The sequence below is a fragment of the Centrocercus urophasianus genome, unplaced genomic scaffold (assembly GCF_019232065.1).
Source record: "Centrocercus urophasianus isolate 14NV4802_14NV808 unplaced genomic scaffold, USGS_Curo_1.0 seq_64, whole genome shotgun sequence".
NCBI lineage: Eukaryota > Metazoa > Chordata > Aves > Galliformes > Phasianidae > Centrocercus > Centrocercus urophasianus.
Genome location: NW_024885244.1, coordinates 74,977 through 98,589, shown reverse-complemented (window position 1 = coordinate 98,589; position 23,613 = coordinate 74,977). Strand labels below are relative to the sequence as shown.

The following is a 23,613-nucleotide window of genomic DNA, read 5'->3' as shown; positions in this document are numbered from 1 at the left end:
GTTGGGTTGGTTGGATGGGTGCAGTCATCCCAGTTGGGTTGATTGGATGGGTGCAGTCATCCCAGTTGGGTTGGTTGGATGTACCAGCCAACCCATTTTGGAGCACAGCAGGATGTTACTGGGGAGGGATCTGATGCATACCATGTGATATCCAAATCACTTGAAGAAGTCAGTGTTTCTTATTTCGCTGGCTGATCTTCTTCTGAAGTTGTGTTTTGTTAAATGGCTTTCAGTGGTGACATGTGGCACTCCTGACTTGCTTTTCTCTCCAATAGCTTGGAGCAAACAGTGGTGTTCATATCATCATTTTCGATGAGATTGATGCAATCTGCAAGCAGCGAGGCAGCATGGCGGGGAGCACTGGAGTTCATGATACCGTTGTCAACCAGCTGCTGTCTAAAATTGATGGAGTAGAGCAACTCAATAACATCCTGGTGATTGGTATGGTGGTCTTTCTTGTTATGGGGTCAGGTTGAAATTTGCTGCTCTGTTCATTGCAGGAGCAATGCGGGTTTGATCTCTATTGCCCTGATTCTAATTTAAGGCATGACTTTTCCCAGTATTTCTGAAAATGAGTCTCTTTCATCATTTTTCTTGACACTATTTGAGGTCTCTTGTTACCTCTATGGACTGTATTCAGGAATTGAAGTCCTGCTTTAGTAAGCTCAGCTAACGCTCCTCCTGGTTTTAATTTTGCACTTAGGAATGACCAACAGACCTGACCTGATTGATGAAGCTCTGCTGAGACCGGGGAGACTGGAGGTGAAAATGGAGATTGGTAAGCAAGCTGTGCAGCTCAGTACATCAGCTCACAAGTACTTAGAATAGCAAAGCAAACACATATCATCATGGGAACAACTAACCAGGATGGTGAGGGTGCTAAACTTGGTGCAACTCACTGCATAAATTTATAAATTTATTCAGCTAATTGAAACACTGTGTTGGATTTGCCAGCTGATAAGCTGTTGGCCAGATATCAGGGTCTATGCAATGGAATTGGGTAGGTGTGAGCTGGAAAATGTGAATACCTGTCATTAATTTAGAAAGGTCTTCTGTAGTTTACACACCTACCTGATACCAGCTCCAATTAAATAACAGTTATCTGGTGATTAGAATTCCTCAGGAGCCAATGTTATCTTTCCATTTGAGATCAGAATGTTTAATCAACAGTGATTATGATGGAGTGCAAAGGATGGCTGTACTTTGGTGCTCGCTTCTGTTAACAGTCCTCAGAAGGAAGTTTGAATGCACAGAAAATAGGCTGAGACTGATGGAAGGCACAGTTCTTATCCAGAGCAGTGGAGATCCATGTTTAAAGGCTGGAAGCACAGTTTCAGATGTGCAGTTTTTGTAAGAACTCATAAAACGTTTTCCTGTTTTCTTCCACATCACTGGAATGTCGTGAAATACTTTGTGTGCTCTGAGCTTGGCACTGAGTATTTTAAAGGTGAAAAAAAATCTCAAACTGTGGTGAGATTTATTGGAAGGACAGGCAGGGTCATCAGTATTACTGAGATGTGTTTTCTTTCAGTGACAGAAAATTAGATGAAAACTTAATTAGAGTTTGTTTATACCAAGAGGATGTTGTGCTGCTGACTTACCTTTCTTTCAAGAAAAGGCATTTTCTGTACGTTGCATTATGTGCATTTCAGAAGGGACTTGCTAAGGAAAAAACTGGGAAATAATCAGCTACATCTGAGAAAATGAAGGCTGTATGAAAATGACAAGGTGGAAACTGTGCTTAGGGGTGCTTGGGCTGACCAGATTGCTGTTGTGTAAGGTGAATTCCTGCTATGGGAGCCTGAGAGCAATGAACTTGCAGGAAACTGAACCCTGTTTCTTGGTGTAGTTTGAGGATGATGCCAAGCGCTTTGCCAAGGGCAAATTTTTAAATGTTTAAATATTATATTAAGCACAAGAATTTTAAAATATTCTGCTGACATGAGGGAATGGCTTATAGTGAGATCTTTCTTTAGACGTAGGAACCACTGAGGAGCAGGGAGGGCTTTGCTGCAGCTGTGCTGAAGCACTGGTTAACATGCACTCTGTATGACAACTCAGGTTTGCCAGATGAGAAGGGTCGATTCCAGATTCTCCATATCCACACGGTACGGATGAGGGAGCACCAGCTGCTGGCTGAAGATGTGGACATTGCAGAACTGGCAGTGGAGACAAAAAACTTCAGTGGTGCTGAATTAGAAGGTTTAGTTCGAGCTGCTCAGTCTACTGCAATGAACAGACATATCAAGGTTAGTCCTGTCTGTCTGCGGGGCAAAAAGAAAGAGAAGGTCGTTACTTGTGGAGTCTTTTCTTGTATATTCCAATATATAGTGGCATCTTAACATAGCTTAGATGGTTTTCATATGGACAACATCTTTTCACATCATTCTAAATTACCTCTTTCGTCTCCCAGCATCTCTGTGGCTCTTTCGTAGCTCAGTGAGAATGTCTCTCAGTGTAGTGTGGTGAAGACTGAAGGCTTGGTTTAATGGACTGGATACAGGAAACAAGAGGTGGAAGTGAGAACAGTCAGTGATATTGCAGAGGTGTCTGCTGGATCTTCATAAATGATCTAGAAATAGAGAGGGAACAATGAGATTGCAGGCTTATGACTTTTCTGTGGTCGTATGGACTTGTAATCTTTTCAGCTTCCTCCATTCTAGAGGAACATCACCTTGCTTTCCCAATGTTTGCTGTGCATCTTTAACTAGAAAGGAGTTACAAGGACCATGAAATGTCAGGTTATATTAACCCAGATGCAAAACACAGTATTCAGTGGTGTTGAAATACGAGATGATTATTAGTTCATGAAGAAAGAGGCTGAAAGATGTAACCTCTCTCGTGGCCAAGAATTGGTGTGAATTACTGCAGAACAGAGCCTTTAACATCAATTGCACAGCATTGATGCATTTATTGTAAGTAAAAAATCTCTTCAGCCATAAACACGAAGAAAACGAATCTTTTTAATTTAAGCAAGAAAAATAATTTGATGTCTCTGATATTTGTATCTGTTGGAAGCATTGGTTCTTTCTACTTATGTTTTTTGTGTAGCCAGGAAAAGTTATTGTTTCCCATAATAAAAAGCAGAAAGATGAACGCTTTCTCATTTTCTTGTACTGTCTCAAAAAAAGAAAGGCATTTTCATCCCTCCACAAACAAAGCATTTTCCTTTAAATATTTAATTCCACTTCTAATTGATGCTTTTTCATTGTTTGAATTTTGCTTGATTTTGGAGGCTGATTTTGATATATTCCCTGTTGTGCCAGCATTTTGCAGTGGGAGAGAAGACAATGGTGACATATAAATATAAAAGAGCTGTCTCCTCCTTGACATCTCAGTAATAGATGTCTGTGTTTTCCAAATGTCAAGCAATCACACTCTGTTTTTCTTCTCAAACACTTACACACAGTATTTCTGGGTAATCTCACTGTTTATTCTGAAGATGTCTTCAGCCAAATGATGTTTTATTCTCTGCTGTGAGTAGTGCAAAACTTAAAATATACATCATACGCCTGACCTAGATTTCAGAAGTGTATGTGAAGCTACAAATTGCATTTGGAAATCAAATGGAATTATTCTTCTGAATCATTTAAGCTCTTCTTGTAGATCATCCTAGTTAGAAGGTGATATCTCTGAGATGTGTGTTGGAGGGGGAGTGTTGTTTGACTCGTCCATGTAGGGAAAGATGTTAGATGTTGCTGTGCCTTCCAAGAAATGCCTTGAAATCCCATTTTTTTAACCTTGTGAACAATCAGATGATGCTCTTATACTCTCAGGATAAAACCATGAGCTGATGTGAGATGCAGGTAAGTTTCAATGAAAATTAGGCTTGTTTTGGAATCTAGAGAAATTTGTTGTGGTATAATTGGGAAGTAAAGAAATTACCAAAAGCCAGGATGTAGAAGAATGAAAATCTTTCACCTCATCGCCAAGTAAAGTAGATTTCTGCCATGTCACCTTGCAGTTAGATGGATTGCTTTGCACAGATCAACTTCTGCCCCTTTGGTGCCTAATCCTCTTTCTGATATCTGTAACTCCATGCAGGATTCTCAGCAGACTGTACAGATGGGATTAGTCTGTAACAGTGCTTGTGTGACACTTAGTGGGAAAGTTGCTTCATATCCATGTAATTCCTGATTGCTGCCTAAGGCAATCCATGTATTTGCAGATCTAGAAATGATTGCAGAAAATGGAGCTGCTCTGTAGGGTAGAGTGGAGCCACAGTCAGTAATGCATCTGAATTTGGGAGCAGCAGAAGGAAAAGTGCTGTCTTCAGTTTAGAAAGGAGAGCAACGTGAGCTGAGCTAATTGTGGTGTGTTTATTCCAATACTGATGGTTCTGCACTGGAATACTCAGCTTTGGTTGCACTGAGGCAAATGAAGTAGAAAGAAATCTAATATTTACCAATTGCCTTAAAGAGTTCTGTGTGTGGAGAGGAAAATGCTTTGTTTGAAGTTGCCAAAGAAGGAGTGGGGAAACGTGGTGTTGGGTTAAACCAAACTTTAGTTTGTCTTTCTGAAAAAAGTCACAAAATGAGGGTTTTCATCCCCTTTTTGTACAGCACCCAGAATCTGCAGTCAAGTATTTCTGCAGAGTCTGAAGTGAGAGAATAATTCCTTACTTTAAAGGGAACCTACCTAGTTTTTAATCTTGCCTAAGTTTAGATTCGGATTCAACAGTCCTTTTGGGTTGCAGCCCAACTGCAGTTTTGGTTCCTTGCACTGAAGTTGGTAAAGGGATCTTCTGCAGCTGTGCTGTATGTGTTTAATGTGTTTTATTACCTTCTTTAGGCCAGCAACAAAGTGGAAGTAGACATGGAGAAAGCAGAAAGCTTACGTGTGACAAGAGGAGACTTCTTTGCATCCTTGGAGAATGATATCAAACCAGTGAGTAGGCACTGTGTAATTGGATAATAGAGTCACCCAGAACAGTTAATGATGCAAGGAAGCAAATTCCTTTTGTAAGTAGGAGGTTTAGCCCCATTTTTGAGAATTGTCTTTAAATGACGCAGATTCAAAACCCGTGAGCAACTTTCACTGATGAGAATTTGTGCTGAGGATGAGTGTGAAGTAAATGTTCCCTCTGTTAAAACAGGCATTCGGAACCAACCAGGAGGACTATGCAAGTTATATCATGAATGGCATTATTAAGTGGGGGGACCCAGTAACGAGGGTGTTGGATGATGGGGAGCTGCTTGTTCAGCAAACCAAGAACAGTGACCGTACTCCGCTGGTCAGCGTTCTTCTAGAAGGTAAATGTAAGAATTGTATCTGCACAAAACCAAACCGACAAAAAGACCCTGCTTTAAACTGTTCCTATCAGCTGCCCAAGTGGTGATCTGTGATTGCACTCCGGATTGATTAGGGTTGGGTGTGTTAAGATGTGTCCTTGGTCTGTAAATTATGCTGGTGTGCATTCAGGCATATCATAAATTCTCTCTGTCAATATTTCCTGGGCACTCAGGCTGTTTGCTTGGTACCTGCAGACATCATATCTTTCAGAGGCATAAATGTGATTCAGAAAGGTTCTGCAGAATAGGAGGACATACTTTCTGCAGTGGCCCATCCTACAAAATGTGTCATTTTCCCTTGTGGTGATTTCATGCCAAATCAGGCTGTGTGCTCCAATAGTTGAATTCATTTCCTTCATCTGGAGCATTGAATTGCATTGTTTTTTCTGCAAGTAGAAGAAAGGGTCATTTCTCAGATATTCAGTGAAAGAAGAAACAAGCATTTTTAAAATATCGTCCATGCTGAGCCTTATTAGGCCCATCTTCTCCCCTGATTTTTTTCTAATTATATTTCTTTGTTTCAGGTCCCCCACACAGTGGGAAGACTGCTTTAGCAGCAAAGATAGCTGAGGAATCCAACTTCCCTTTCATCAAGATCTGTTCTCCTGATAAGATGATTGGATTTTCAGAAACAGCCAAGTGCCAGGCAATGAAGAAGGTACTTCTTTTCTACCCTTTCTTTTATGACAACCCAGCTCCATCCTGGATGAGAAAGGGACTGTCCTGTGATGGTGCTCTCTGTAGGTCCTAAATTCCTATACAGACAGTGGTTATGAAGTTGGATGAATGTTTTTTGGTACTGACACTCGGTGACTCATCCTGTGACACTTGAGTGCTTTAGCACTTAACACAAGGGTTGCTCCAAAAGTAATGTTTCCTTCCATGAAAACTCCAACATACATGAGGAGCACAGTAACACAATTTATCAGAGCACATTCTCAGCTACAAAATACTATTTTTCAACATAGTTACCATCTTTTAACTGCATTTTCACTAGTAACTCTGTGGCAGAATCACTAATGACACAAATTCTTCCAGCTTCAGAAAATCTGAATTAGCATGCATTTATTTTGGTCAGTTGTAGTTATATTTTCAGAGTGCTTGATAGGGTAGACCCAAAAGAGAGTAAGGATCTTGCTGAAGGTTGCATGTCTAAGCTTGCAGCTCACAGGCATTTCACTCATTTGTGTACAGAAAAACTTCTTTTGCTTTGCCCCAACTGAGGAAACTCCATGTGGTCTGTTTGAATGAAGTTTGGGACTCATCTGAAAGGGAAAATGTCCTGGTTCTGTCCCAGCTGGCTCTGATGTATGAGCATCACTAACAGCGAGACAGAACTCCTGATCATCGATGAGCACTGGAGCTCTGTCTCCAATGGTGAAAGAAGGAAGGGCTCAGGGCTGCACGTGGAAAAAACAGATGCTGCCTGAATGAACAGTTTTGAGTTGGTAGGGTTTGGCTAAACAGGGGTTTTAACAACTTGGGGCACAGGGCAAATGCAGACAAGTTGAACTCCTTAAATCATTTCAGGTAGCCAGGTGGAAGGAAGGAGATTTAATTTACAGAAGCGAGCCAGCACTTATTTTTCTAGCTGAATTATACTGGATTAGTCATGTAAATGAGGGATGTTACTCTAAGAACAGAGGAGTAGTTCAGTGCAAGACTTGCATAGTTTTTAACTTTTTCATTCTCCGTTTATTCCTCTAAATACTGCTGTGCTTACTTAGAAACAGATTGACAGTTCCTATCACAACTGTTGTGCTTTTGGTGCTTTTAGCAGCGACTCCTTTTGCTGTTTTTCAGATCTTTGATGATGCATACAAGTCCCAGCTCAGCTGCGTCGTTGTGGATGACATTGAGAGACTTCTAGGTGGGTAAGGACAGGGACTGTGTTGTCTGCCGTGAAGAAATACTGAGATACTGCAAACCAAAAATGATCTGGAACCATTTACTTTAGGAGTCTCAGGCTGCTTTTTTATACCTCTGCAACTACTTGATGGGCATTAAAATACATTTTTCATTTCAGATTATGTTCCAATCGGACCACGGTTTTCTAATCTGGTGTTGCAAGCCCTTCTTGTGCTGCTGAAGAAGGCCCCCCCTCAGGTAAGGAGGTAATCGAGGAGTGTGATGCCCGATTCCTGCCATAATTCTGACAGTGGAAGGCTTTGTGTCTTGCTGATAGCTGCTGTGCTGCCAGTGGTATTACTGCCATTGTCTCTGATTCAGTCAAGTTAATCCCAGCCCTGCTGTTCATTCAGTTAGACATTTCTAGGATAACCACAAAGGATTCAGCTTTAATTATCTCATTATTTAAAGCTGAATCTTATGAAATACTAAAGGAGGAAGCAGGTTTAACCTTCACCATGTAAACTCTAAACATGCAAGCAGTCTGCCTTGATTTAAAAGGAGCAGCTCAGCTCAAATCAATTCCTGGCTCAAGCATGAGCTCCCTCCTTATTTAGAAACTGTTTTCTGAGTCGTGTCTGATTGTGAATGTTGGGGTTTTAATTTGTTCTTGATATCATCAGGTGAGTAGAGCTCAAGGTTTTACATTGTTTTCTGGCCATGTCAATTTATGATTTCTTACTTGATGAGATTCCAGAACACAACAGAAGGTGATGCTTCTGAAGCTTGTACTGAATGAGACAAACGGGAGCGACTCCCCCTTTTTGTTTGCCATTTTTCTTCTCATTCACTAGAATTCTGCTGTGTGTGAAAGTATCTGCATGAATTAGTAGGATTCTAGCAGGAAAACAAACTTTCAGGTTTGTGTCAGGGAAAAGTAGGGAAGCATAGCCTGGGTGAAGCCTTTTTGCTTTTTGTGTCATTTTTAATATCCTGGAAGCAATCACGTATACATGAGTATTCTTTTCATTAGGTGATCTGCTGAAAAGACCTTTCAAATCCAGAACTTTGAATTAAATTCTAATGCCACAGGCCCTGATGTTCCCCTTGTGACTGCCAACCTGGGAGAACAAAGATCTTCTCCCAGACCTGCCCTCGCCATGTGAAGCATCTAATATCAGACTTGGATTCTGTTACCCTGTAGTTGGAACAGGGGCTGGCTGTGTGCAGCTGCACAGCCATTTCTGATTGTTGTAATCTCATGCACTCATTGACTTATTGCTAGATATTTCCATAGTGCCATTATTCCCATAGATCAGAAGAGAAAAATAGAACTTGATTTGGCTCAGTAGTATGAAATAGTTAAAATACTACGTTTTCCATTTTATTATTGTGTCCTCTGAGTGTATTTTCCTGCCTAGCTGCACTTTTGTTGGCTCTCGAGTCTCCTGAAAGCAGGATGCAGGGCTTGGAGCTTTCAGATATTTGCCAAGTTTATGCATGTTGCTGGAGATTTGTGCTCTGCAGTGTTTGAAATGCCCTTGAGGCTGAAGACTTCGGGTTGACAGCCAATATTATGGTGACTTAAGCCATAAATTGTTGGAGGGTAGAGAGTTTTCTGAGGAAATGTCACTCTCTGATTGATGCTTTTTTCTCTTTTTTTTTTTTTCCTTTTAAGTGTCCACTATTGGCTACTGTAGAAATTAGGACATTGGATCAGATGGGCTTTTAGGGCTGACCTAGTTGGGTAGCTCTGATCATAGGGTTCTTCCTAAAGTGTTTTGTTTCCTGTGAGCTCTCTGCAACAGTTGTGACGTGGGGATTTTTATTTATTTTTTTCCATAAATAACCCTGTGCATAAGATGTTGATTCATGCAGGAAAAGGCCAAGGGTTTTCTTCTTACTGTGAAAAAGATTGAATCTGGGCACAGAGACTCTCCAGGCTCTCAAGCTCAAGTGAGAAATCCACAGGGAGGGAAAACCACTGGTTAATCACTGCCCTGCCATGTTTCCCCTGGGATCACCAGTTCCCTCGGGGAGCAATTTGTTTGGAGGTGATGGCTGGTTCCAGTGGGTTTGGTTGTAATTTGAGATGCAGATACGTGCTGTAAATGAGCATGAGTAGCATTAGTGGTGCTAACTTGCTCCACGAGGTCAAACCAATGCCAGCTTCTTGGCATTGAGACCCATTCTGGTCTCTGCCAGGGACCCAACCCCCCAACCAAAGACCCAGACCCCCAACCAGGACGTGGTTTCTGTCCATCCCCCATAAAAATGGAGCTCGCTGGAGCTGTCCCACTGCTGCAAGCAATTCATGTCGAGATGCTAGGGACACAATTCCTGTCCTCTTCTACCAACGGGCAGAGGGGGCCCAAGTATGAGCACAAGTGGTGTGGAAAGCTCAGAAATGGGAACAAGAGAGTGCTGAGGATGGTGGGCAGCAGCGTTCCAGCTGTGCGGCTCTGCCTCTCCAGCGTTGTGGCCCAGATTATGTATTCACACAGCGTTGTCACATCTCATGCAGAGTATACTTAATGTGCAGTCAGCTTCCTGCAGTCACTGTAGGCTATGTGTGTAAGGAGCATTTCTGGATGATATCTCATTAATTATGCATTGAGGTGTATGTTAAGTTGGTTGGTGAAGGCTGCTTCCTGGACTCCCCTCTTCCTATTGCGAGTGTGTTAACGTGGTGTGCGGAGGGCAAATGCTTGAACCTTCTTGTACTTTTGCAGAAGTTTTGGGAGTAAACACAATTAGGCTTTATAGAAACGAGAAACGTTTCTGGGTGTGCTTTAAATTCATGACTGAGAGTTCCTCTGAGCAGTGCTTAAATAGTGGTATCTGTTACCAGCCCAAAAACACTGCATTTTGTTTAGCATCTTTTTTTTTTAAACCAATTAAAAAGCTTTTCTAAAATGGACTAAGAGAAGAAAATAAACCATGTTCTCTTGGGTCTTTCTTTCAATTGAGTGCAGGAGAAGAGGCTGGGGGGGATAGAAAGCCTGAAAAGGACTGTCGCAGCGGGGAGCCGAGCGGGAGAAAAGGACTTCTCTGAGAACTAAGCAGCAGCAGCTCCGAAAGCCGAAGCTGCTTCATCGACATGCAGAGTCACACAAGGCATGGAGACGCTCACCAGCCCCACAGAGGTTTCACATGTGCTTCCCTGCTGGTTCCTGTGAAAAGCTAACAATCGGCTCAAAGGGTGAAAGACCATTGCAGCATCCCCGCGCTAAGCTGGACATACAATTTGTGCAGTGTTATGAGATGTCGGGCTTAGTGAGATGCTCTTGAACATTCCTATGGATGCCCTTCCACTGCTCCCAGAGGCCCCCAGCCCCTTTCCTCTCCTCTGCATTTTTGCACATTTATGAAAGTTGACGGAGAAAAGGGGAGAGTAATCTCCTTGTTGGATATAATCCCATATGCATTCCTGATTCCACATCACTCAGTGCGAATTGGAAGCAGTGTGAGTCAATGGTGATCTAACATTTACACCTGTAAACCTGGGGAACTGCATTTTCTCCTGTTACGTGGGAAGAATTGTTGATATCTCAAAACTTAAAAATAAAGAAGGGGTCAAAGTGAAGTGATCAGCTAACGGGTATCCAACAGAGGCACTTCAGTACCCACTGACACTTGTGTTTTGAGCTCCTCTTGCCCGGGGCTGGTGAAATGCACTGAAATTAGGTAATTTGAGACTCTGCTGACATGTTGAGACTTCATTTGCTTGTAGCAGTCTATTACATTCTTGTATGATCTAGTTTGGTCATCAGTGCAATCATCTGGTGCCCACTAGGAAGCGAAAATGAAGTGGAGAGAATCAATCTCATATTGCTTGAGAATGCCGTCACTTAAAATGACTTCAGTTTATGAACTTGGAGTGCCACAGCTGTCTAATTATGTCCTTTACTCATATAAATTCAGTGTAGCAGAGAGAGGGTCTGGGGTTCTCCCACTTCTAGAAGACAGTGGGGCAAGTTATGTCCCTCACTGAGGACTTCCTGATCGATGGGCCTTGGGATCCTTACTGGGCACTTTCATTACCAGAAAATGGGCAGGAGGAAACCATGCTGAGGTGCCTGCCTGTACCTTATCTGTGTTGATGGAGGAACTATTCCTAACGCTGCCCTGATGATGTCTGAAATCAAATGATCTCAAGCTGTTGGAAAGCCAAGTTCCTTCTTACTTGGTGTTACTCTGGTTACGCCTGATTTTTGGAAGTTCACTTCTGTCCTGATCTTCTGTAGCCTTTGCAATGGCTATTGTAGAAATTAAGGATCAAAACATTTAGGATATCTGGAATCAGGGACGCTCCAGCAGTACATCTTAGCATCAAGAATAAGTCCAGTGATACCTTGTGGTGTATTGCCACTGCAGGGCAGTGGATGAAGTCAGCCTTTTCAGTTTGACTTCATGGCTTTGTGTGCTTCTGTGGTAGTGCCTGGGGCAAAACATTTCTGACTTGTAGGTTGTGCAGTTGTTTGCTGTGCAAGTTGCCTGAAACCTTGAAAAGTACAGGGAACTCCTGACAATTTTTGTGTTAGTAATTGGTACAGCAGAGATTACGCTTGTTTTATCGTAACCTTTTCCAGCGGTTGAAGTTCAGAGGTAGCAAGTTGAAGAAAGCTTTTGAAGAGAGCAAGGAAAAAAGAACGCTTTGGGTGGGGCAGTTAAAAACTTTTAAGCACTACTTTGCAGAGAAGCCATCTGTTCTGATGAGTTTTCTACCATTCAGTGGCTCAGGGTCTTGAGTGTGCTTAATGCAGTCATGCGATGGGTCAGCATAGAATTGTTCAAGTTGGAAGGGACCTCTAAAGGCCATCCTGCACTGGACAGGGACACCTACAGCTTGGTCAGGTGCTCAGAGCCTGACCTCTGATGTCACATAGTGCTTTTTGTTATGATGTGATTTTTGTTATGAGAAACAGCAGTTTGCACCCTCATCGCCTGCTCCACAGTGTCTGTGATTTTATGGACCTCTCCGTTTCCCTTCTTGGCCCTGTCGTTTATCAAGAGTCTTTTAGGGAAGTTATCCCATATTTCTGTGCATCTTCATTGCTTTCCTCCGACTTCTCCAGCTCAGTGCTGTATTTGACATAAGTACTTGAAATGACGAGTGTCTTTAAAGTAAGAGCATAAAAGCACTCTGATTTCACGCAGTAGAATAATTATTTCTGTTTTCCTCTTCTCCCATTCCCAGTGTTTGTATTTTGAGTAATGCTTAGCACTGGGCTAATGTTTTCACAGAAGTGGCCACAATGAGTGATTCCAGTGGCTTTCCTAAGTGGTCATAAGTCACTCAGAGTCATTCTTGTGTGTGTAGTAATTGTCTGCTGACCTGATTTACAGCAAGTTTGGGATTCATCTGAATAAATGTGGCTGTCAGCAGTTTGGTTTTCTACAGCTGAGCTAGAAAATGGGTTGCTGTGGGAGTTCAGAGTAGAGGTTGCTTTGGGTGGAGGTAAGTGTCATCTGGGCTTCGTTAGCAAAGAAAGAAGTACTGATAATGAGGTCACATGTGGACACCTGAAGTTGGAGTCGGTGAAACTTACCTAATTATATTTCTGTAGTGTTTATATCTTTTCCTGGTGGGATCTTTCAGGCTCTAATGAGCCCTCAAAATAGATTCCATTTTTATTATAACCAAGCATGCTCTTTGTCCGTGTAGAAGTTGCTCAGGTTGCATCATTCAAGAAGTTGGTTTGCAGGTTGTTATTCCCTGTTCTTAGCTACTACCAAAAACATTACGTGTCCTTGGGTGGTAACTCCAGAGCAAATGCTGGAGCACTCCATAGCATTGGTTATCAAACTTCTGTGGCTCACAATCAGATGAGAGTTTTGGTGTCCCTGGAGAACTCACTTCACATTCTTTGTCTGTAAGCACTGGTTGAACTTCTGGGCAGCACAGTGAGAAGGGTACTTGGCCAGCCAGGTGACCTCCTGGCCCATGGGCTTTGTGTGTGCTGAATTGGAAAAGGGGCACAAAGATCACAGCTGATGAGTCCAACAGATCTTTCCATCAGCCAACATCAATCAAATGTCTGAATCTGCGTAGCAGAATTCAAACGGTGTTCCAGTGGCATTTGTAAGATGGTCCAGCAGAGGTGGATTTTTGTTGGCAGTTGATGTTTTTCATTTGTCCTTAGCTCTATAAGCCCTGCTGCTGGACTTCTGGAACGTGATCCTAGATACGTATGATTGATGCTGGCAAATTCACTTGCTGAGAGGTGTAATCTTACTATTTTTTTAGTGTTTTTACACATCCATTTTCTGTTTCTCATTCGTGGTGAGCTGAAGCATTCCAAGGATGCTTCCTCTCTTGTTTCTCCTTTCTTGACACTTGCTCTGTTGTGTGGACAGGGTCGCAAGCTCCTGATCATTGGAACCACCAGTCGCAAAGATGTCCTGCAGGAAATGGAAATGTTGAATGCTTTCAGCACCACGATCCATGTACCCAACATTGCAACAGGGGAACAGCTGATGGAAGCTTTGGAGGTGACAAAAAAATTAAAGGATGACAAATAACCTTAAAATTTGCTGGAAATGAATGATTTTGCAGTAGATCTGCATCTTTCCAACTTAACTACAACTTCTCTGAATTACTTGTTCATATGTAAACTAATGAAAAATGAGAGAACAGTAGATTTTAGAAAGAAGTTCCTGTGGTGCATTGAAAGATCCCACTTTTCGTACCCTTGGAAAATGAATATTGTTGAGGTACTTAAAGTGGAGGATGCCAAGCTTTCATTAATTGGAATAATGTAAAATGAAGGGGTTTTGGTGCCAAAGAAATCATAGATTCTTCACAGATTCGTGTTCTAAATGGCTTCCTGTCTATAACATGGTGGAATATCCTAGTGAATATCCTAGTGGAAATCCTAGTGGAAATCCTAGAGAATACTGAAGGATGTTTTGCCTTGTCTTGATTTATTGCAACAAATCGTGCTTCTAAGCTAGAAAATGCATTCTAGCTTCTCATTCACTTTGCCCTGTGCTAAGTAACACTGTCCCTGCTGGCGGTGTTCTGATTTCTTTCTTTCTTTTCCAGCTCCTGGGTAACTTTAAAGATAAGGAACGCAGCACCATTGCACAGAACGTCAAAGGGAAATCTGTTTGGATCGGTATCAAGAAGCTGCTGATGCTGATAGAAATGTCACTACAAGTAAGAATTTTTCTGATCCAGGCAGGACTGGAATAAATGTAGCAGTCTCAGAGGTTCCCAGTTGTCTGCAGACTCCTACTTTGAGAGTCTTTGAATAGGTTTAATTGGGAGAAGAGCTTCAGTGAGAAGAAATTCTCTGAACAAAGGAATCGCCAGGTCTTGGTCTGGGGAGAGATCTTTAAAACCACAGTGCCCATGGGCTGTTTAGAGCTGCACTTCAGAGACGAGCGTCTGGCAGCGGGAGGGATTGGATTAACTCACTTTTCATGGAATTTCTTCTTTACAGTCAGCATGTTAAGATTGCAGATAGCAATCGCTTAGGATTTTTATTACTTTTTTAAAAAGAAAAGGTGCCTGTGCAGGTGTATGTGCCTCTTCCCTAAAGAAGATAAATCTGTCAGGCTGTTCAGCTGCTCTCCTCTTTATTTTCCACTTTCAGCACTTTAAAGAAAATAATTGCAGAGGGCAGAAATATGCAGTTCTTAACCCTCCCCCGCACCCATCACCCATGCCTGCAAGCAGCCATCAAGCTGCTGCTCGACAGTGTGTGCATGCTGAAAATGAGAGGGTGTAGCGTGCAGCCCTAATCCTCTGCACTGACATTTCAGCGCCCTTCTGAGTCCTCCCCCCTCCCAACACGCTCTCCTTTCACATCAAATGGATTTAGTGCAGCTGAGTGAACTGTCCTTAGATCTTCCTAGGAGAGGCTGAGCATAAGCTAAGAGGCATGTAGTTCAGCAGCATATAAGTCATGTATCCCTCTGTTCACTATTCACAATTCTGTTAAAACTTGCACAGCACTGAGGATATGCTCTGACTGGATGTCACCTCGGGGAATAAAGTCATTTATCTAGATTACTTTTTCTTCTTCTTCCTTGGCTTTTAATTCCATACCTACAGGCAAGTCGGTAAGTCATTGCTCACATGTATTAAATGTATTTAAGGGGTGCAGGCCTTCAGGGACTCTGCTGCAGCCCGTTTCAGTTCACCTCCACAATGGGTTCCTTCTTCTGATGCAGGATGTTTTCTGTTGCTGCTCTGACCTGAAGTGTTGGTTCTTGTCAGAACTGAAGGTTACAGCTAAGTCAATTATGGGTGAAAGTGCTCACCCAGACTTATCCATGGCATGGCACCGTGGGTGCACACCTATGATAGTGTGACAGGGAGTCTCCATGCTGCTGTACACTGTGCAGAGTGGAACTGTGCACTTTTTAACCAGATAACCATCACTGCTGACAAGTCTGTGACCAGACAGGCTGGGAGAAGTTGGGCAGAACTGTGACCCTGTTTGTGCCGTTCCTAACAAGTGACTCTGGGCATCAGCATAGATGTCTGATGAACTGCCTGTGTTTCTGCACATAGATGGCTGGTAGCAATGTGACTTACAGTCTGCACCCAAACTGAATGTAATAACCCATGGAAGCTAAATGCAGGGATGTTCTATTGCAATATATTGGAGCTGTTTGCATGGTTCCATCTGCAGAATTGCTATAAATACAGGACAGCAATGCAGGCCGTCATTAAAGAGAAGAATATTGCTGCAGTATCTAATTTGACTTGCTTTACAGTAGTGTGGAATTCTATCAGATGAGATATTCTGATCTTTTTTATTTCCCACCAGGCTAGAATAGAGCTTTTTAAAAAAGCTTCAATCAGAAATAAGAGATCCTTAAAAATGCCAAGTGATGAACACTGTTTCCCAAAATGCAGGTGATTAGATCCCACGGTGAATGAATTCTCTGCAAGAAAACCATGCACCCAACTTCCTTCTCTGCAGTCCCTCAGTCTGTGTTTTGTTTTACTGGATGAGTAAACCCAGCATGTTCTTTTTGTAGCTATTCTTACCCTGTTTAGGGTTTAAATGATTTTAGTTTGTTTTCAATTTAAGTCTTGCTCAACTTCTTTCAGCATCAGAATCCTTTCATGGAGTATCGTGAACCACCACATTGCTTTGATGCTTTGGCTTGCTTTGTCACCATGTGTACAAACCTTGTAAACCCACACTTTCTGGCAGTCTGATTTCCCTCAAGCTGTGTTTATTGCTATTCCTGCCCTTTAATGTTGAACTGTTCTCATTCAGTGTCTTATACTTCGGTCATCTTGTTTATACTGTGAGTCCTGGCATGATGTTGAGTTCTTGTTGAAAGAAGCATCTGATGAATGGATACACTCATGATAAGCCAGTTAATTTTGCAGTGCTCTTGGCTGCAGTAGGTGGACCACCTCACAGTGCTGCCAGGTACAGCCCTCACATCCAGGGTAGATCTGGATGGACCTCGAGCACCTGATGGAGCGTTAGGTGTCTGTTCATTGCAGGGGATTTGGACCAGATGACATTTAAGGGCTCCTTCCAACTCAAATGATTCTATGATTCACCTTGGCCAGCGCTGCATCCCCATCCTGGATACGTGAGCCACCTTTTCCTCTTGCAGGGGACTGGTTCCTGCTGCTTATTTTCCCTGCCCGTCTTGTTGCTCTTGGACTTAATTGTCAGCTCTTGCTCTTCTCAGTAGGAACCCGACAGAGCCAGGCAGCTTTCCAGAAAGCCCTTTTTTGAACCTCCTCTATTTCCTGATTTGGTAACTTCTGTTTAGCGTAAATAAAACTTTCATTGCAGACAAACAGCTTTGATTATTTTAACATACTAAGGAATTTATTTTAGGAGTTGTCTTAAAATACTGTGTATATTATCTTATACTAAGTAATGCACCCAGAGTTCAGGTTTTATGATAGGTTTACAGGAGCATCCAAGGGCATGCACGTCTTGCTGGATTCTCTCTTCTCTGGACTGAAGTTCCTTTTTCTCCTAAGGACTCCCAGGCTTGTCCTGGGGCTGGTACTGCCGTATGTAGAGAGAGGCAGCCAGTTTCTTCCTAGTGGTGGGAACTGTGTCACAGAATTGGTCACATGTCTGTTCTCTTAGAAAATCTCTCACCTAGTTTGATAGAAACATTTCTCCTTTCACAGATTGCCCGAAGTTTTACTCAAGTCCTGAATCTGCTTCTCCTTTGCACTCTTCTTTCAGAGCAGATCAGCCTTCTCCTTTTTCATCTACATTTTGTGAGTAAGCTACTTGCTTTCATCTTTTGGCTAAGAAATTGCAGGTAGGTGCTGTTCCTCCCAAAAGGCTCTGTAGAAGCTGTGTCAGGATGGATGATGGACAGTTTTACCAGTGCCACTTTCTTGTGTCTAAGCAAAAAGAATTGGGAAGGGCCATCTTTGATTTAGAAAATGGAACACTGGCATTGGCAAGTGTGAATGTCAGCTGATTGCCTTAGTGCACATTTCCTGGTAAAGAAGAGATTCACTGCTCCTTTGCTGTCATATTGAGGTTGTGATGAGTTTTGAGTGTTCAGCTGACTTTCCTGTGCTACCCTGAGATTGCACCAAGGTCCTGGCAACAGGGCCATCTTTGCAGGTACATAATACTCGTGGCAGGTAGATAATACCCTCTGCAAGTCGTAGAGATAAGTAGTCTTGGAAAGAGCCAGGTGCTTTGACTGTTCTGTTTGAGATGTTTTCTTCCAGCTTTCCACTTTCTGTTGGTGGTCAGAAGCCATGTCTTGCACCACCCCAGTGTTCATGGTTCCTTGGATAAATTGGAGATGTGAAAGATTCTTGCTTCACTCAGTAAATGGGTGATTTTTCTGGCTTCTTGGCTCTACACTCCTGTTTTGTGCGTTTGGCTGTTGGGCATTGGCATTCCCAGCAGTGTAAATGTTGGTGATGGTTGTATGGATGTTGCCTTTGGCCCTCAGCAGGGCTTCTCTTTGGAGTGCAGCTGTCTAAGTAGAGTCACTGTTCCTCTGGTTGTCACAACTGCAGTTCTCTGCTTGGCCTTATTTGCAGAGTACTGAAAATCTTCCAATCTCAGAATCATTCTGCTTGGAAAGGACTTCAAGATACCACCTAATGCAGCTATCAAGATCAAAGCAGGGTCAACACTGAATTTTGACCTTCAGAGATTGCATATATTGATGATGACAAACATCTCACCACCCTCTGTGACATCAGTGCTTCATGGGAACCAGGCCCTTCTGGCTCCAATTCGAATGCAAAATTATTATTATTATTATTATTATTATTTGAAGTATTGCTAGCATTGTCTGCTTCCTAGCTATTGATTTGTCCATCTGTTTTAGTTTTCTCATGGATAATCCATCTGTGAGTTTGGATCATACATGAGAAGTCAAGTCTGAGGTCTTGCTGTGCTGCAGAGTTACTTCTCTTGAAGTCCTTTCAGAAGTAGACATTTTCACAGCCAATATCTACCAAAACGTTGTAGGTTTTACCAGACAAGATCAGGGATTCCTCTCAGTTGCACTTTGCTATTCATGGCCAAAGATCAGATGTATTTTGTCCTTCCTCTCAAACCCATTTGGGTTTTGAGTATCTCCAAGGTCTGGCTCTCTGTAGCCTCTATGGGCTGTAGCTAACAATATTGGATCACCCTAAAAGAAAAAAACTTTCTCTTACATTTACATGTAATTTTCTGTATTTCAGTTTGTGCCTCTGACCTCTTGTCCTGTCAATAGGCACCACTCTTTTCTTCTTTACTCCCTCACTACTTGTTCTTAAGCGCTTTGAAAGAGTTCACCTTCAGGATCCCAGTGCTGGGTCTTTCTTTCTCCTAGTTCCCATGGCTTCTCCTTGTATGACAGGTGCTCAGGTCATCCTTGTGGCCCTTTAAACTCTCTCCAGTGTGTATTACACGTTTCAGACACTGCTCCAGGTAGTAATGTTGCCTTTCATTTCTTACAGAACCCTGAACAGTCCCAATATTCCATTGCATGTTAAGAACCCGTCATCATCACTCGTTGATCCTTACAAAGTTCCTTCAAATCATCTTTTTTTCAGTGACTTATAATAATAATTCAGCAGTTGGTATTGAGATATTGACCTTTCTGAGATATTTTAACATGACAGGAGGTTGCACAATTTCAGCTTTCCTCAGCACAAATTCTCATTGGCTGTTTCTTTCCTGCCTGCATCGCAGGTAATTCTGCTGTTGTTTTAGGATTTATTCACCCTGCTTATCCCTGCCTGGGATAAGTCCCAGTTTTACTTTCTAGCAGAGCCACCTGCTTGTTTATCACCAAGTGGATAGAAGGATTGGAATGTTACCAGTCAGCTTCATAGTGCCATCAACTGCTTTCAGGATGAAACCACTGTATTGTCAGCAATGTGTTAAAAGATGCAGTGGGTTGCTGAAGATACAGGCAGAATATACAAGTGGAAACAGAACGTGGAGCTTCTGGACCAAAGGACTTGTTGCAGCACAACAAAGATACTCAGAGAACCAAACTTGCAGTTTGTGGCATTATTTTCATATTGTGCTACGTGGGGGCTGCATCATGTACTAAAGAAGATCTGTTTTGTTTGTGTTTAGATGGATCCTGAGTATCGGGTGAAAAAATTCTTGGCTCTTCTGAGAGAAGAAGGAACGTAAGTGCTCTTATTTTAAAGCATTGGTTAAAATTCTGTGCTCTGGTCAGAAATAAGGCTGCTGCTGCTTCCCGTAAGGGGAGCCTGCATGAGGGTGTATTTGGCTGTTGACCCCTCCTGTACGCAGGGGTTTTCAGATCAGTTTTCTGTGCAGGTTTTTTGGGGGGGGGGGGGAGTTCTGAAGACTTTGAGAACCTGCCTGAGTTCTCAGATGTTGGACCACAACTGAAGTTAAATGGGAAGTGAGTCTGCTAGAGCTGAAATCCATTTATTTATCTAAACAGTGGAGCTTTGATTTCTTTTTTTTTTTTCCTGTCTGAGAGAAGGATGCTCTGCCCTTTCCCCTGTCGGTATCACAGGGAATGGTTGAGCACAGTGGCATTTTCCACTAGAAAATGACTTTCTAATGTATGCATGTAGGCCAGCTGGGGAAGCTCACAGCAGTGCTTGTCCTGCCTGCCTTGTGGGTCCCTGTGTGTGCTTGATGCTTTCATACCTGTGCATGCTTTTTGATGGATTTGGTTTCTTTTCCAAGAGTTCCCTAGACTGAAGATGGACCAAGTGCAAGATCAGCAGCTGGAAAAGTGACCAACCTGGAGAACATACACTGGGATCTTTACCCTTCTGTGTTCAACACACTGGACAAAGTGAAACGCTCCCCTTTTTCCAAGAACCCAATGTGGAATTTGCATGTTTAGTGCAATACAGTATCTTTATTCTTTGTCTTTAATATACAGATATCACGTGGAAGTGTCTTCTAGAACACTGTGCTTCTGTCTCTGTGCAGGCGAGGCTGCGTTCTCATTTGATTTTAGCATGGGGGAAATGTTCTGTAAGTTTTGAAGCTAGTGCTCACTTATGTCCAGCATCCAGTTACTACTATAGGAAAGAAGATGTGACTTCTAGTAAATCCTGTGGTGAAGGCTTATTAAAGTACTCCTCTGTGTTCTGATCTGATGAATGCTTTCTTGTTCGGTTGTGTCACCCTGTGCCTCACTGAACGCTGAGCAGGGCTGCTGACCCAGAGTCAGTGACCACAGTAATGAGACTCCAGAATTTCCAAAATGCAAACAGCCATTTCCTTTTATGCCCAGGTGTTTTCTGGCTAATGATAATAAGGACTGGAAGAAGGCGGGGAAGTTTGTTGGTCAGAACAGAGGAAAAAACTTCCGAATCCAGTATTTGAAACTTGTTCTTAGTTCAGAAACAGGCTCAGTGGTGGTGACTCCAGCCTGAACGCTCTCTATTAGTACCTGGATGTGACGGTTTTGGCGTTAGTTGGCCTCACTACATCCCATTTTTTGCCGCATTACCGCAGGATGCAATTCCTCCTTGGAGGTGAAGCCGAGCTCTGTGGATGCACAAGGTGTGCACTGCCGTGGTTTTGCACTCAAACTAAGGAATGTACCAAACTTTGCTTTGTGGTCTTTCCCCAATAGTCGTTTTGCATCAATGAGGTGCTGTTATGATGACTGCAGGAGGATACTCCCCTCTGGTTCCTTGGCTCCACATGTTTCATAAGGTTCGTGGAACATACCTCAATTTGGTGGGGCACAGAATCAAAGCCATTTATGAGGTGTTAGTCAGTGTAGCTTCCTTGACTTGACAGGACATGCTGTTAAGGGCTAGCAGCTTGTATCCAGCGAGGTGTTCCCGGGGAAGGAGGGTGCTTTGCATATTTTCAGGCCCAAAGGTGAAGGTACTGCAGTCCTTATTGCATATTTAGGGCAATCAGAGTGTTTTAGTCACTGCGCTCTGGTTTCTTTTCCTTTGGCAGTGCTGTTGTATTGTGATGACATTGCGAGTCCCAGTGGTTATTCTTCCCTCTCATTTTGTGTATGATCTTGTGACTTTGTTCCTTTCTTTCCTCTGCTAGTCCTCGTGACGGCAACACTCGTTAACTTATTTCAGAGTAAATGATGTAAACCTTATTGTGTCTATGTCCAGAGCTATATTGATGAATAAAAATCTTGTTCAATTGCACATTGATGGATTCAATAAAAAAGCACAACTGGGAGACACCTGTGTCTTTGGCGTTAGTCAAACAGAGCTGTCTGTCTAGAGTGCTTGAAGGTGGCTTGCTTATCTCCCTTGTGTAAAGGACAGAGGCTGATTGTAGCAAGATGGGGTCAGTGTATTTAGGGACATGGCTTAGTGGGCATGGTGGTAATAGTTCAGTGGTTGAACTTGGTCTTAGTGGCCTTTTCCCACCTTAATATTCTAAGTTTCTAAGACAGGAAAGTGATCCCCAGGCTGCGCGTGGCCAGAGAGATGCTGAACAGTTTGTACTGAACACAGATGGAACAAAGAGATCCCAAAATCTGGATAGCAGACCACAGGTAGTGCTGGAGCTGCCCAAGAAAGCCATTGTAGCCCACCCAGTCCATTCCAGGTCTGTGGCACTGCCTAGGAAGCCTCAGCTGTGTGTGTGTGCGAATGGACGCTGCGTCACTCCTCAGGAAGTCCGGGTTGGAAAACCTGAGCAAAGTGATGGGCTCAACCTCTTCCACGGCCTCCATTCGAGGAGTTTCCTGCAGGTGGCGAAAGAGAATGACCTGCTGTGCCTGGGCAGGGTGGTTTTGTAGTGAAAACTGGATTGCCTTGAGCTGCATTGGCCAGATTCCTCATCCCTTTCCTTACCGTGTTTGAAGGTGCTGGGGTGGCTGTTCTGGGAAGAAAGAGATGTGGGGGATCAGATTAACGTGGTGTGTGCACAGAGGTGGCACCCTGTGGCTGATGGCTGAGATCTTTGCTTATAATCTCATCTATTGGCTGCTTTTTACCATCACTGTCCTGCTTTTGTGTGGCCGTCACTGAGCGTAATGGAGAAGAGCCACCATTCCCACAGGTATCGGTCAGATACTGAAAAGGATTTTGAGAACTGAAAGGATTTTGAGGCAAATGACACTCTGGGAATTGCATGGTTTTGTTTTTTCTTTTTTTTTACCTTCTTTTTAATGACGTACCACAAAAAAATGCAAGTTGAAATATATTTTTCTCCAAATATATATATTTATATAATATATAATCTTAGTTAACTCAAGTATATACATTGTATAATAAATAATGCTTATAAAAAGAGAAATTTTCTGAATATAAAATAAAAAAACAATCGACTTCTACAACTTTATACAAAACTTTGGATACAGCAGATTGATGGAAAAAGGTCTTCCATTCAGTGCTAGAATACCTGACTACAGTAAAATAATTACAAGGCAATAAATGTTCTATTTAATATTAAATACCTTTTCTCGATTAAAAACAAGAAGAACAATGAAACAACAGAAAACAGAACAAAAGGAATTTTGTTGAAAGTCAGGTACTTGGGCTCTTTCCAGACACAGGGTTTTAATATATAGGTTAAATGGAACGCAGATCCGGCGGCTGATGGCTGAGCTGTGGAGGTTTCGTAGAGCTCCCCTGTGCTCTTTGTTTCAGAAAGCAGATGCTTTCAAACCCGGTAGCTGTTTGTTGGGCTCTGCAGAAGAGGGGCCGAATTTTGGTCTGGCTCACTCCAGACACAGGTTTGAGTGTTGTGCTCTCTGTACGAGGGGTCTTTCACCCATTTTATTGCTCTTTCAGGAGAACGTGCTTCTCTTTCCCACGGGCAAAGAAATGAATGAGTAGAAAATGCAGCTTCGACGTTTTAGACGTTTTTATGCAACTTGTGTCAAACCACTGGCACGTGATAATTGGCACTGGAACTCTGCTACGTCGTCCTTGCTGTGGAGCAGCCTGCCAGGAAGGGTCAATGCACCACGTTAACACAGCCCCAGATGGAGAGATGTGGCCAGGGAGCGCTGGTAGGGCCAAGAGCACTCGGGTTTCTTTATGCTGTCCTCTGAAGCGTGAGGCTGCCCTGCTGGG

The 23,613-nt window shown here is 42.8% G+C and overlaps 1 protein-coding gene across 2 annotated transcripts in view; it reads left to right on the top strand.

The window, feature by feature from the left end:
- The window catches only part of NSF (N-ethylmaleimide sensitive factor, vesicle fusing ATPase), a 55,211-nt gene extending 33,446 nt beyond the window's left edge, over positions 1-21,765 (top strand). The window contains exons 10-21 of one of the 2 annotated variants that reach the window (XM_042836839.1): positions 276-441; positions 704-778; positions 2,062-2,249; positions 4,792-4,887; positions 5,096-5,252; positions 5,816-5,949; positions 7,095-7,161; positions 7,318-7,397; positions 13,500-13,634; positions 14,188-14,301; positions 19,691-19,746; positions 20,282-21,765. In XM_042836839.1, coding sequence (XP_042692773.1) covers positions 276-441; positions 704-778; positions 2,062-2,249; positions 4,792-4,887; positions 5,096-5,252; positions 5,816-5,949; positions 7,095-7,161; positions 7,318-7,397; positions 13,500-13,634; positions 14,188-14,301; positions 19,691-19,746; positions 20,282-20,291 — 1,278 coding nt within the window. In that variant the 3' untranslated portion in view covers positions 20,292-21,765. The remainder of the gene's footprint in view (positions 1-275; positions 442-703; positions 779-2,061; positions 2,250-4,791; positions 4,888-5,095; positions 5,253-5,815; positions 5,950-7,094; positions 7,162-7,317; positions 7,398-13,499; positions 13,635-14,187; positions 14,302-19,690; positions 19,747-20,281) is intronic. The other variant, XM_042836840.1, reaches the window with a different exon arrangement.
- Positions 21,766-23,613: the final 1,848 nt, after the last annotated feature.